Below are 13,960 nucleotides of genomic sequence, written 5' to 3' on the forward strand. Positions count from 1 at the left end.
AGGTACAAAGGGCGCAGTGGCGGCGCCTGCGCATAGCGACGCGGCGCGACAAGATGGCGGTGAGCGTGCGGCGCTGCTGGCGGGGTTGGCGGGGTTCGCCGGGTTGGCGGGGTTCGTCGGGCTGGCGGGGCTGGCGGGGCTGACTGAGCAGACTCCGGCCGTGCTCCCCGCCTCACAGCGCTCTGCATCCCCTGCAGGACAAAGAGAAGAAAAAGAAAGAGAGCATCTTGGACCTGTCCAAGTACATCGACAAGACCATCCGAGTGAAGTTCCAGGGAGGCAGAGAAGGTGAGGCCCCGCTGCCCTCCCCCTCCACGGTCCACGAGGAGTAACGGGAGGCGGTACCGGTAACGGATGCCTGGGCCGCGCTTTAGGCGCTTGGCTCGGACAACTCGTCCGGCCTGCTGCTGGCGCCGGCGTGTAGGAACGGTTACACCCCTTTTGCAGGTGGGGAAACTGATGCACGCAGAGGGGCCCAAACCTCACCCGCAGCCACAAGGGCTGGGATTCAGGTCTCTGCTTCCTTTGTGTCTTGTCTCACCCAGGCGGCTGCCCCAGACCCCCACGGGCACCCTCAGCCCCAAGGTTTCTCAGTTTCGGCACTGCTGACATTAAGGCCGCATTGTTCTCTGTAGGGGGCCGTCCTGGGCGCTGTAGGGTGTGGAGCAGCGTCTCTGGTCCCACCGACTCGATTCCAGGAGCCCTCTAGTCCTGATGACCACAGGCATCCCAGACATGGCCTAGTGTTCCCTGGCAGGTGCAGAATTGCCCCAGTTGAGAACCCAGGCCCTATACTCAATTTACACGAAGCCACCTGAGGCACCTGTTGAAAGCAGACCTCATCTCCTTGTTCACCACTGTTCTAGGGTAAAGAATGAGCCTTTTGCTTTTGAGTGAGGCAGGCAGCTCTCAGCTGCTTTGGGAAGCTCTGCTTGACTCTGCATCCCGAGTCAGGTATAAGCTCCTGGTAGCAGCTGTCACCGGAGAAGGCAATGGCACCCCACTCCAGTACTCTTGCCTGGAAAATCCCATGGACAGAGGAGCCTGGTGGGCTGCAGTCCATGGGGTCGCGAAGAGTCGGACACGACTGAGCGACTTCACTTTCATGCATTGGAGAAGGAAATGGCAACCCACTCCAGTGGTCTTGCCTGGAGAATCCCAGGGACAGGGGAGCCTGGTGGGTTGCCACCTATGGGGTCGCACAGAGTTGGACACGACTGAAGCGACTTAGCAGCAGCAGCAGCTGTCAGGGCTTGGCAGGTTTTTTCAGTTACTGTGAGGCTTTAACTCTGCATCTCTCTCTGCGATCTGGTGAGGAGACTGGCAGGAAAGATGATGCAGGATTATGTGCAGAGTGCGGTCCAGGGCAGAGCCCCAGCTCACTGGCTGTGGGACTTTGGCCAAGTCGCTACCATCTCTGAGTCTGTCTCATTTGTCAGAGGCTGTTAACTCCACTTACCTCAGCAGTAGTGATGAAATTACAGGGTAATGTCGTTAGCCAAGGTCCTGACACTTAGTGAGCACCCAGTGCTTCACTTATTCAGCTTCCTCTGATCTTCAGTTTCTTTGTTCGTAAGATGGTGATTCAGACCCCTCCTCCTCTGAGATGTGGACGCCTGGGTAGCATCAGAGTGGCTAAAAACACAGTGCCTGCCCGTCTAGGTACCCAGCCCAGTGAGGCTCTGAATCTGAACAAACACTGGCACCTTGCCGGTTCTGGGATGTACAAGGAGATGGGGCTCAAGGCGCTTGTGTGTGTTTTTTTTAATTTAGCTGCATAAGGTCTCAAATTCCAGGCCAGGTCTCTCTAATTATGCCATATGGCTTAGTTGCTCCATGCGGTGTAAGGTCTTAGTTCCCTGACCAAGGATGGAACCCACATTTGCTGCACTGCAGAATGGATTCTTAGCCACTTGGACCACCAGGGAAGTCCCTTCTGTTCATTTTCTATGCTTCAACAACCCGTTTTTATCTCACAGCACCTGTGGTTCCAGACTCTGGATGCCTCGGGCTCAGGTCTCTGACGAGGTTGCAGTGAGGGAGTGTCTCTGGGAGCCCGTCATCTCAGGCCCGGGCTCCCCGTTTTCTGGCAGGTGTTGGGCAGGGATCCTCTGGGCTCCTAGAGGGTGCCCACCGCCCCTGCCACGGACACTGTCTACAGCATGGCAGTTAAGTCCTTCAAGGCTAGCAGGAAAATCTCATTTTTTCAACTTCTCTTTTCAGAAAGGGCCCATCCTTTTAATGGCTCACCTGTCAGGTCAGGCCCACCCAGCATAGCCTCCCTTTAGATTCACTGAGGGTGGACTGACTCATGGACCTTGATCACATCCACAACGCCCTCTTTTACAGCCTGACCAGACCAATGTCTGATCGAGGGTTCCATCCCACACCAGAGGGGGGGTGGGGGAATGCTGGATTCATCTGAGAATCCCACCCACCTGCTGCAGCACCTCTCCCATATAAGAAGGGAGGACCCACAGGTGTGGGCTTACTACCTTGCCCGGGGCCAAGTGCCCAGATGTATTACTGGATTTGTCACTGTCCATCACCCCACTTGGTGAGCGCCATCACAGGCTTGAGGAGGGCTGTAAACAGTAGAGGAAGCAGAGCCAGGGCCTTGCACTCAGGCGGGGCTGGCAGACTTGTTCTGCAGAAGACCAGACGGAACATTTTCAGCTGTGCTGGCCAGACGGTCTCTGTTGCAACTCCTCAACTCCACCATTGCAGCAGCTGAGCCACCACAGCGACATTTAACAAATGAGCGCGGCCGGGTGCCAGTTAAACTGTTTACAAAACAGGCGCAGGCAGATTTGCCGACTGTTGCGGCGGCCATGGTGCGGGGTCAGCTGTCACTGCTCATCTCCCAGGAGCCCTTCCGTTGCTCCCCCTTTGGTCCTGCATCTGTCCTGTCCCTGGAGAGGCTGCTGCCACACCTGCATCTGGCTGGGGGGTGGCCCCTCACCAGTGAGGGCACCCCAATTTCATGTGCTGACACCCTCGTGCGGCTCGCACTTTGTCCAGAATGACCATTGATCTTATGCTTGTCCATCTCTCTTCTCTGCTTGGTGATTCCGACAAGCCAGTGGAATCCTGAAAGGGTTCGACCCGCTGCTCAACCTCGTGCTGGACGGCACCATCGAGTACATGCGAGGTGAGTGCAGCTGCGGGGCTTGGAAGCGTCCTTGCCAGGCCTTTCTTACTGTTCCTGGGCCGCCACCCACGTGCTGAGCCACCGTGAGCATGGCACCTGGTGGGTCAGACGGCTGACAGGTGTGATTGCTCTGCCACTGTCCTGGTGGGGCTCAGTACACTGTCATCTCGGGACCTCAAGAGTGGAGTGTTTTCCGGATTCACTCATCACCGACCCTGAGCACTTGCTGGAGTTAAGTCTGCCTGGTGGGGCTAGAAAGGTGCTGCATCCGCCGCGATAAAGCTGGCTTCCAGGGGGCTCATCCTACCCCCTCTCTCCTGCTGTCTCTGTCTGTCAACTCCTGCTGCTGACAAAGGGTCCCCTCCCCTTCCCTTCCCATCCCTGTCTCCACAAGTCCCCAGACCCGCCAGCTCAGCCTGAGTGCAGCATGATGGAGCCCCCAGGTCAGGAGAGAAGGGGGTCTCGCTCCTCCAGGGACTGTCGATGTTGAAGTACATGTTACTCTGGTGCAGAGTAAATGCGGCCACACGCAAGTGTCAAAGGCCACCAGGCAGAGGCCCTCTTTATGGGAGGAGCAACCCTGTAGGGCCTCTTGCCCACCCTCGTTTTCTGTCTTCCCTCGGGGTTTACCCAGAGTCCTGCTGCTGGGGTCCTGGCCCAGCGTCCTCAGGCAGATGACATTCTGGAAAAGGACAGCCTCACCCTGTGGGGCTGCTGGGAGAACCACATGAGCTGGTGTGTGCCATGCACTTACATGGGGTCCTGGCTTGCTGGTCCAGCGACTTTTTGCCCTCTCCTCACCCCAGAACAGCCCCAGGCCCAGAGCCAGCCAGACCCATCCCTGCAGCTCCAGGAGGGAACGGGCAGGCTCAGACAGCTGTTGTCCTGCAGGGTCTGGGGGTGGGGAGTTGCACCCCAACTCAGCCTCTCCCATCATGCAGTAATCTCTGAGAGTAAGATCTCCTCCGTGTGCTGTCACTTCCCCCCACTGGGAACAGCCCGTTGGTGCGGGGGTGAATGGTGGCCCTCCAGGAACGCCCAGATCCTGCAGATGGGTTTTTCTTCTCCCCACCGCCCCTCTGAGCACTCGGTCCATCTCCCCGGGGCTGTGTTCTCATTGTGGAAGGAGGGTAGGCTGCACAGGGCTGTTTCCAGAGCTCTTCCTAAGCCTCTCCATCCATCTCCAAAGAAGCTGCCAACAGGCTGGGGGAAGCAGAGGTGGGGGGTGGGAGCTTGGCCTGCCTTCCCTCCCCCCAGCCCGCACACCCCACTTCTTCCCACCCAGGCACATCTCCGGGCATCTTCCCACACCGCCTCACTGCCACCCCTCTTCTCCCACAGACCCCGATGACCAGTACAAGCTCACAGAGGACACGCGGCAGCTGGGCCTGGTGGTGTGCAGGGGCACTTCGGTGGTGCTCATCTGCCCGCAGGATGGCATGGAGGCCATCCCCAACCCCTTCATCCAGCAGCAGGATGCCTAGCAGCCAGGCCACTGCTCCTCTGACTTGGCCACCCGTCCGAATGGAACTGTTTTTTGTATAACTTACATTTTTGTTTTCTTAATAAAATTGCAAACCTCAAGTGTCCAGGAGCCCTGGAACCTTCCTTTCAGCTTTGGTGTTCTGGCAAAACCCGGACCTGGGGATTTGGTTCATTTGGCAGAGCTTGAGCCCTGGCTGGGGACTTGGTGGTGACTAAGCATGCATAGTGCCGGCGGTGAATGGGTCATGCCTCTGCAGAGACCCCCCCAGGGGTCACCGCCTCTGTGGACATCCCAGCCAACCTTCTCAGCGGCAGCTCCTGTCCTTTCAGTGCCTCTATGCTCTGGCCCAAGGGGTCCTGCAGAGCCCGGTCCACTTTGTCATGTCCTAGCACAGCCATGTCCCCACAAAGGACAGACTAGATGGAGCCTGCTATCCACCTGGCCCACAACCCCAGAGGTGATCTGAACCTCTTCCCCGCTCGTCTCAGAGGACAAGCCCACCCTGCCCCTCAGCCGGTGACCCCAGGCCATCATCATGAACGTCCCCAGTCCCTGTCCTCAGGAGCACGGCTTTCTCCTGGCCTCGTTCCATAAACCCAGTGTCCTTGTTAGGACCCTGCCCCCATGGGCCCATCCCTGCTGACAGCAGGCTCGTCTCTCATTTGTCACTCTGGAGCACTGATGAGGGTGGATGGGGGAGGCCAGGAGTAGGCATGAGTTGTCCTGGCAGAAAGTTTAAACTGGGATCCCTCCCCCAACACCTGGGGACACACTGGAAGTGGCTACAGAAGGAGACCAGGCTGGATGACTCCCTCGCTACCTGTTCTCCGTCGTCGCCAACAAATAAAGGGAGAACAGCTGGCTTATCTTAGAGATCTGAGCTCTGCCATGGCCCAGCAGCATTAGCCCCTGCTGCCGGGAATTAGCTGTGGGGCCGCTAGCCAATCCCACATGCTCCTCCCTCTGCCCCACTTCCCTGCCATCTGGCAGCCCTGCCTCCTCCCGCCCCCTGGCCAGCATGGGGGGGCCCTGGGCAAGCTGGGGTCACAGCCCCGGGGAAAGCTGTGACCTAGAATCTGCACGCACCCAGCCTGCCAACATCCAACCCCTGTGCTCTGGTCTTGGGGAGCAATCGACAGCTGGTGCCTGGGACTCAGGCAGGGGGCTCTCACAGTGGAGGGACTGAGAACCCAGGCACCGGAACCTCTGTTCTGCACCTGCACAGCCTGTGCTGTCTGAAACCAAGATACAAAGGCGGAGACCCAGAACTCAGGGTCAGAGAGCCCAGGGGCCTGGACCCCAGGGTGAGGTGGGAGGGGTAGGGGAGCAGCGAGGCCTGGAGGCTAATCAGACCTCTTTAGAGCCCCTGAGGTAGCCGAGGGCTAGGACAGAAACTCAAGAACACCTGATTTTTCCAGCCCCCAGCCAGGCTTGTCTCTGGACCCTCTGCCCCCACACAGCAGTCCCCCAGGCCTCAGACCACTCTCCACCCACCCTTCCCCTCCCAGCTGATGAACAGACAAGTTCTGTGTGGCCACAAAGTCCAAGGCTCCAGTTCTCCTTCCCCCACTTGCTATGTGACTGACAGGAAGTGTCCCAACCTCTCTGAGGTCCCGTTCCTTCCCTCTTAAGCTCAAGAAAAGCCGTCGAATATCCACTCTGCAGCCAGGCACTGGGACCCTACCCAGTTGGTTAAGAGCACAGGTGTTTGCCCTCAAGTCTAAGGATGGGAACAATGCTGTGGGGGCCAAGAGAGGGAGACCCCGACCTCCTGGGGGCTCAGGCAGAATGCCCCAGACAGGCAGATGAAATGAGCCTGTTCACTGAACCACCCTGGAGAGTCACTTTGACTTTGTTTTTAATAACCTAGCTGCCCATCACTAGGGGATCTGCTGTAGAGACTCAGGTTCCTCCAGCCACACACAAAGTGACTTATTACAGAGAGGCAGAGCTGTCTGTGCAGAGGTGGATTAAATATAACCACAAATTCCCTGAGTTAACCTAGGTGACACCAGCAGAATAACTTCACTGCCAACCTACAGAATCACGAGTATTAATACGCTTTATGCCCCTATGTTGGGGGATGTTTGTTACGCAGTGGATAGGTCACTGAGACTTGCTGACATACAAGTGTAGCATGCGGGTGGTGTAACACCATTTAGTCAAGATGATCCTTTTTAAGAAAATCTTACGTTTCTATGCTTTTAAATATATAGAGAGAGAAGGATCTAGAAAGATCCTGCTGACCTGGGACTGAAGATGATGATCAGAAATGGATGTTAGACTGTCCTTGACTGTTTTAATATTTCACAAGGAGAAATTTAATATTTAATATTTTACACTGAGTGTTATATTGAAATTTTAATATTTTACAAGGAATTTGAGAAAGAGATGGCCAGAAGCAGGTAGGGAGATGCAGAGAGAGACCGAGGGAGACAGGGAAAGGCAGATACGGAGGCGGAGACTAGAGCAGGAACAGGGAGAAACGAGGACGCAGCAACCTGGCTGGTGACACTGATATTGCTCCCCCCTCCCCCGCCACGCCGGTATAAATCCCCAGTGGCCGGCCAGCCCGCCTGCCAGCCCACCATGCTCTCAAGAGGCAGCCCACTGACCCCGGCCCGGATCCCGCCCTTCCAGCTCCCAGCCCACAGTCAGCGCCCTTGGAGCACCAGCCGGGGGCTGCAGCCATCAGACGGGGGACCTGTCCTGCTCCACGTGCCCACGGTCACTGCAGCCTACAGGTTCCAGGTGCTGGCCCAGAGGCCCCAGGTGCTGTCTGCTGAGGCCCCGCTCTGGGGGACATCACCAGAGATCCCTGCAGACCGCAGCTGGAGCCTGGACCAAACCGAGATTCCCGGCACACCGCCCCATGGCAGATTCCAGAATCTCTCGAAGGTGAACAGGATCTTGACCCTGCTGACGGTCAGCCCTGCCCCTCCCTCACTGCCTTGTCCCCTGAACGGCTTTAGTGACAGGATGGGCTGATGTGTACCTGCTTCACTCAGCTCTTGTTCACTCAGCTGCCACCAGTCCCAAACCCTTTCATTATCCCCATTCACAGATGAGGAAGCTAAGGTCCAGAGAGGTCAACCAACGTGTCCTGGGTCACACAGCCGGGGTTCTAGCCCAGGAGGTGGGCTGCCTCCAGCACCATCTGCCCCCCACGTCCCTCTTGTGTTCGGAAGCCCATCATGTGGGTGCAGAAAGTAAGACCCAAAGCTGGATGTGTGTGTGGGGGGCACACATTGGGAGGGGAAAGCCCTGGATGCATAAAGGGGGGCACATGTTGGGAGGGGAAGGCACTGGAGGAACTGGGAAGAAACAGACTCCCCTGCTCTCACAATCCAGGTCTGCCACCCACAGCCCCTGGAGCCCTCACTCCAACCCGGAGCACCAGGGACACCGCAGAGCCCTGCAGCCCCCCAGGGCGATCCGGGCATGGCTGTCCACCCCCAGGATCCTGGCCAGTGACACAGGAGAGGACTCCAGTTCCGCGTGGACATGGATGTAAAAATAAGAAGTTTTGGTCAACTTTGCAAATGGGGGGTTGGGTGGAGAAGGGGTCTTCGATCCCTGGGGCTGTTGGTTTAAGCTCAGGCTCGCCCAGGTGAGACTGACGATGCCCCTGCCCCGGGGGTCTGGCCCTCCTGCTTCCCACTTCCCCCTGCAGCTCCAATCCCACCTGGAGCCTCCACTATCCACAGAAATAGGTCCCCCTGCCACCTCCTCATCAGACTGGGAGCTTCATGGGGGTAGGCTCTGATGCTCAATAAACGTCCTCTGCTGGCGAGCACATGTCTTCTCATGCTTCCTGCTTATGTTCAGGGCCCAGGTCAGCTCCCTGACTCCCCACCCCTAACCAGCACCCACCCACCCTGTCCCCAGCCATGCTGACCCTAGCCAGCAGGGGTCAGGGCTTACCTAGGAATGAAGAACCCAGATGGAAAACACCATTCCTGGTTTGTAGATGAGGCTGTGTGGAGAGGCAGGGAAATAAGGGTGTGGGCGAGGCTGACCAGGAGCCTGAAATCAGGACAGATATGCCTTTGGACTCCACCTTGTCGCTGGGAAATTCTGACCTTTCCTGGACCCCATTGCCCCCAAAGTACACATCCACACCTACTGCATGTCTTAGAGGAACCCCAAATTAACGTGCCCCAAGCTGCCTGGAGAATCCCAGGGACGGGAGAGCCTGGTGTGCTGCCCTCTATGGGGTCGCACAGAGTCAGACACGACTGAAGCGATTTAGCAGCAAGCTGATACTCCCCCTTCCTCCGGCTGCCTCCACAGCTATCCCCACCCCAAGATTCATCCCCACAACTCTTTGAATAGTCCAGGTCCAAAAAACCCTGGGGTCACCCTTGACAAGTACTGACAACTCTACTTCAGAATTGATCCCAAAACTTTTAAGGAACAAATTACACTAATCCAGCTTCAGGAACCTGGGGAGGAAGGAACACTCCCTAACTGCTACATGAGGGCAGTATAAGCAAAATCTGTCAAAAAAAAAAAAACAATGCAGAAAAAAGAAAACCACAAACCAATATCCCTCATGAATACAGATGCGATACATATGAAATCTAGAAAGATGATACTGATGGAGCTATTTGCAGGGCAGCAATGGAGACCCAGGGGCTTTCCAGATGGTGCTAGTGGTAAGAAACCTGCCTGCCAATGCAGGAGATGCAGGTTCAATCTTGGGTCAGGAAGATCTCCTGGAGGAGGTCATAGCAGCCCACTCCAGTATTCTTGCCTGGAGAACCCTGTGGACAGAGGAGCCTAACGGGCTACAACCCATGGGGTCCCAAAGAGTCAGACATGACTGAAATGACTTAGCACAAAATGGAGATGCAGACATAGAGAACAGGCCTATGGACACAGGAGGGTGGGAGGAAGAAGAGGAGGGGACGGAGAGAGTAGCACGGAAGCATATACACTACCATATGTGAAACAGACAGCCAATGGGAATTTGCTGTATGACTCAAGGAACCCACACCAGGGCTCTGTAACAACCTAGAGGGGTGGGAAGGGATGGGAGGTGGGAGTGAGGTTCAAGAGAGAGCAGACATACGTGTACCTGTGACTGATTCATGTCGATGTCTGGCAGAAATCAATGCAATATTGTAAAGCAATTATCCTTCCATTAAATATAAATAATTTAAAAAATACAGATGCAAGGATCTTTCACAAAACATCAGTAGATTGGATCCCAAGGATTGTACGTCATGACCACAGAGTATGGCCAACGCCAGGAATGCCATGTTGGTTTAACACTGGAAAATCTGTGAATGGGATTCACTTCATTGACACAAGAAAGGAGAAAAACCCTACGCCCGTTTTTTTCATACCTGCAGAAGAAGCATCTGACAAAATTCAACACTCAATTCAGGTTGAAATCTTGGGGAATAGAAAGAGGGAATTTCCTCAACCTGATAAAGGTCATCTGTGAAAAACTGACAGCTGACATTACCACAAATGGTGAAAACCTGATAGCTTTCCCCCTAAGACCAGGAGCAAGGAAAGGATGTCCATTGTCATCTTGGACATTGTACTTGAGAGCCTGAACAGTATGAAAGGACAGGAAAATGAAATTAATGATAAATGTCAGAAAGGAAGAACTAAGGAAATTCCCTGGTAGCCCAGGGGGCTAAGACTCCATGCTCCCAATGCAGGGGGGCTGGGTTCCATCCCTGCTCAAGGAACTAGATCCCACATGCCACAACTAAGACCCAGCACAGCCAAATAAATATTTTTTAAAAAAGAAGAAGAAAGGAGGAACTAAGATGAGCCCTATTTGCAAAATCTGAAACTGCTTACTACTGCTAGATTTACTTGCTGAAAATCCTTGCAAGTGATTCAGGCCCCAGTGGGTGATTCAGGCCCCAGGACCCTGCAACTAGATCATGATGGTGCCTGCTGTGGGTTCCCTTGGCTGCAGTCAGATAGGTCAATTCAACCAAAAAAGAGCTGGGTTTTGGTAAGCTCCATGGGGCACATGCAAGGAGGCCCTGAGGAGACTGTTTATCATAACCGTATCAGGGACCTACGCTTACTTGGGACTTGGGGGCTGCCACCGAGGGCCCACCTTACTCAGGAATTAGTGTCAGTTTGAGGCCCCTGTGTGGCCACACAGAAAAGCTGCAGAAGCCCCAGTGCCATGTCTGGGAAGCCCTCCAGCCTGTGCCTTCACTGGGCTCTCTGCTGTTGGGCCGTTCCCACCCTCTGCAACTCTGAGAGCTTGTCCTGCTGGCTTTGGGCCCCTTTGTTCAGTGGGAGCATCCCCACGCACAGCCCGAGGAAACGTTGACTCAGTAAATAACACCACTGTTTATTGTGGGTCGGGTAGACCCGTAAACAGCACAGGCCCGTGTCAACCTCCTAGAGGTCCCAGCAGGAACCTACCTGGGGTAGCCCCTGGGGTCTGGAGTCCAGGGCCTCAATCCTTCTGCACTCTTGTCTCCCAGAAACCCAGGATTCCACTCCCAATACAGTGGGAAAGCCACTTGTCCGAGGTCACAGCTGAGCTTCCCAGGCCATGTGACCCCTGCTTCCCCTGGCCCCGACTGCCAGTCCTATACATCTCACCAGAGAAAGGAAAGAAGAGAAGGCCTTTAATCTTAGAAATCATTACTGCTGCCTAAGGGGTCCTGCGGGCTTTCCCAGGTACGAGGACACAGGACGGGGAGAGTCAGGGCCCTGCTGCACCCACAGCTGGGGGGTACACGGGGTGCTAGGGAAGCCCCTGGGGCTGGCAGCCACCTCCAGACCCCCTGCCCAACCTACAGCTCCCCCATCTGGAACCGCCTTCTCCTCCCAGGGGTCTGTCTCCATGGCAACATCCCCATCACAGGTGTTCGTAACCTTGGCAACGAGGTACTGCCACCCCACCACCTGGGAGGCTGGAATCCTTAGCTACACCCCGTTCCCACACCCACCTCTGCCCCCATGGCAGCATCCCGCTGGGGATGCTGGGTCCAGAGAGGCCATTCAGTGGCTAAGCCCACCTCCGTGTCCCTGCTAAATGCAATAGAACAGCAATGCCAATGTGCACATTCTTGCCGGTCACTGAGGGTCTACTACATGCTCCCGGGCTCCCTCTCAGTATACGGACCAGGCTGACACTGACCAAGAATGGAGAGATGATAAGACAGTGGTTTCAGGCAGCAACAGACACTTCCCCACTCAGACCCCCCCAGAACCCCCACTTCCAGGGGCAAAACCTATAGCCCTCAGCATCACTGGACCATTTGTTTATTCAGCCAGCATTTACTGGACACCTACTCTGTGTCTACTGGAGCCATTCCACAGCAGAAAAGAAGGAAAAGCCCATGATTAACAGGATAAATCAGTAAATTACATGGTGTCTTAAGTGGGGAGAGTGCCGAGGAGGCAGGGAGGGGACAGAGGAGGCAAGGGGTGGAGACATGAGTCAGGAAGGGGTGAGACGGGATGGTGGCTGGGAGAAAGGTGCTGCCGTGGAGGGAAGAGCCATGCAAAGGTCCTGAGGTGGGCAGCGTCCAGGGCCTCATCCTGACCTTCAGCTAGGCTTCTGGAGCAATGAATGAGAGCTGGGCAGGGCCACTGAGAGCCCTGGTTTTCCCCTGTGGAGTGGAGTCCTTTCAATCCTAGAAGATGGGTATACAGTTTGAGTCTCCATTTTACAGATGTGGAAACTGAGGCTGGAGGGGAGTCTCCCACAGTTCCACAGCTTGGAAGTGGGTTCCAATCTTGGCCACCACATCAGTTACCCCTCACCCCTGCAGGACTCATCTCAAGAGCCCCTTCCTTGGAAGAGCATGACTGACTCCCACCCTAGATTGGGTACCGGCTCTCTGCTGAGTTTCCCACCACACTCTTTCATGACTGTCTCACTGGTCTGCTCCCCCAGGACCATGGCGAGCCCCCTGCTGCATCTCCTCCTTCTGGCACTTGACCTGGTACACAGTAGGTGCTCAATAAACACTTTCCTCTAAGAGCCCTGGGTGGCAATTACCAGAACCTCATTTCACAGGAGACAGAAGCTCAGAGAGGGAAAGTGACTGCCCCAAGATTACACAGCCTCTACAGCAGTGATTCCTCTGTGGGGGCTGGGCTGCCCATGGGGATGGAGAACCACCAGGGAGGGGACCCCACGTCCTCCTCTTGGATCTCTGCAGGCCAGGAAAGGATCCGTCCTCTTGTCCCTTGGGTACCTGGCCTGCAGCCTCCCGCGATGCAGTTTCTGGGCCTCAGGCCAATGCGACAGTCTGGGAACGGAGCCTGCTTGAGTCACAGGTGGCTGAGTTGATGCCAAGCCACCATGGGAGCAGCTAGGAGAGAGCACAGAGGGTGGGAAGGGCTGGGGGTGGGATCTTGCAAGGTTACACACCTAGCCTCCTGGAGCAGCCAGGCCCACCTTGAGCCCCTCGCTTGGGAAAGATGGCATCTTTGAGCCTCAACTTGCTGATTTGTGAAATGGGTATAATCAGCCTCCACCTGTAACGGGTGGGGCTGCAGCAAACACCAGAGGGCTCATGTTAAGAACAGAGCCCAGGGACTTCCCTGGTGGTCCAGTGGCTAAGACTCCACACTCCTGATGCAGGAGGCCCTGGTTCGATTCCTGGCCAGGGAACTAGATCCCACGTGCTACAACTAAGACCCAGTGCAGCCAAATAAACACAAAATAAACATTAAAAAGAAAAAAGAAGAGCCCAGCATATAGTGAGCATTCAGTAATCTTGCTACTGATTATGTCTTAGCATGATGGTTGGGGAGGTTGGGAGGTGCCCCCGTCCTCTGCCCCTGCGCCCCCCACACTGGAGTACCATCTACCTCCCACCCCAGACTCCACAGCATGAGCTCCCTAAATGGGGCCGACCCCGGGCAGGCCCAGTACCAGGGAAGCAGGAAACTACATACATCACAGTATGTAAAAGTGAGAGTCATTCTTTCCACTAACATCCACTGAGCAGGCTGCTGCATAAACACGAGTAATTACACACTGGCCAAGAAGGATGCAGGGAAAGGCAGAGGGAACAGTAAGGGGAAAGGCCCTGAGCCCGGCAGGGCCCTCTTGGTGTGTTCAAAGAGGAGCAAGGGGACCTTCCGGGGAAGGAGTGAGGCACGAGTGGGGCGGCGGGAGGAAGGCACGGGTACCGAAAATCCAGAAACATACACCACGTTAAGACATGAATCCAGGTTCAATAGGGAGCCATAGTCAATTCCAGAGGCCAGTGGTTAAGCAGCCTCTGCGACCTGTATGGGGAATGGGCCTGGAGGGCTGGCAGGAGCGGAAGAGGCTGGGGCAGGGGTCCAGGTGTCAGGTGCTGGAGACCCGGAGT

The 13,960-nt window shown here is 55.7% G+C and overlaps 1 protein-coding gene, 1 long non-coding RNA gene and 1 other non-coding gene across 3 annotated transcripts; all 3 read left to right on the plus strand.

Annotated features, from left to right (window-relative positions):
• Positions 1–8: 8 nt before the first annotated feature.
• Positions 9–4,735, plus strand: LSM7 (LSM7 homolog, U6 small nuclear RNA and mRNA degradation associated). Its single transcript, XM_019964531.2, has 4 exons — positions 9–59; positions 198–288; positions 3,080–3,151; positions 4,493–4,735. Exons 1-4 carry the CDS (start codon positions 54–56, stop codon positions 4,633–4,635), a joined length of 312 nt encoding a protein of 103 aa, XP_019820090.1. The 5' UTR covers positions 9–53; the 3' UTR covers positions 4,636–4,735.
• Positions 4,736–7,155: 2,420 nt separating this feature from the next.
• Positions 7,156–8,430, plus strand: LOC139183901 (uncharacterized). The gene is made up of 3 exons (XR_011567408.1): positions 7,156–7,535; positions 7,702–7,846; positions 7,989–8,430. It is a non-coding gene; the product is annotated as an uncharacterized lncRNA (long non-coding RNA).
• A 4,748-nt stretch (positions 8,431–13,178) lies between these two features.
• On the plus strand, positions 13,179–13,251 carry TRNAR-CCU (transfer RNA arginine (anticodon CCU)). The gene has a single exon. It is a non-coding gene; the product is annotated as a tRNA-Arg (tRNA).
• Positions 13,252–13,960: the final 709 nt, after the last annotated feature.

The sequence above is a fragment of the Bos indicus genome, chromosome 7 (assembly GCF_029378745.1).
Source record: "Bos indicus isolate NIAB-ARS_2022 breed Sahiwal x Tharparkar chromosome 7, NIAB-ARS_B.indTharparkar_mat_pri_1.0, whole genome shotgun sequence".
Classification (NCBI taxonomy): domain Eukaryota; kingdom Metazoa; phylum Chordata; class Mammalia; order Artiodactyla; family Bovidae; genus Bos; species Bos indicus.

Bases quoted from the DNA above. Each gene is read 5' to 3' on its own strand.
- LSM7 (XM_019964531.2), top strand. The intron at 289-3,079 runs GTGAGGCCCCGC...GATTCCGACAAG, and splicing joins GTTCCAGGGAGGCAGAGAAG to CCAGTGGAATCCTGAAAGGG. The intron at 3,152-4,492 runs GTGAGTGCAGCT...CTTCTCCCACAG, and splicing joins CACCATCGAGTACATGCGAG to ACCCCGATGACCAGTACAAG.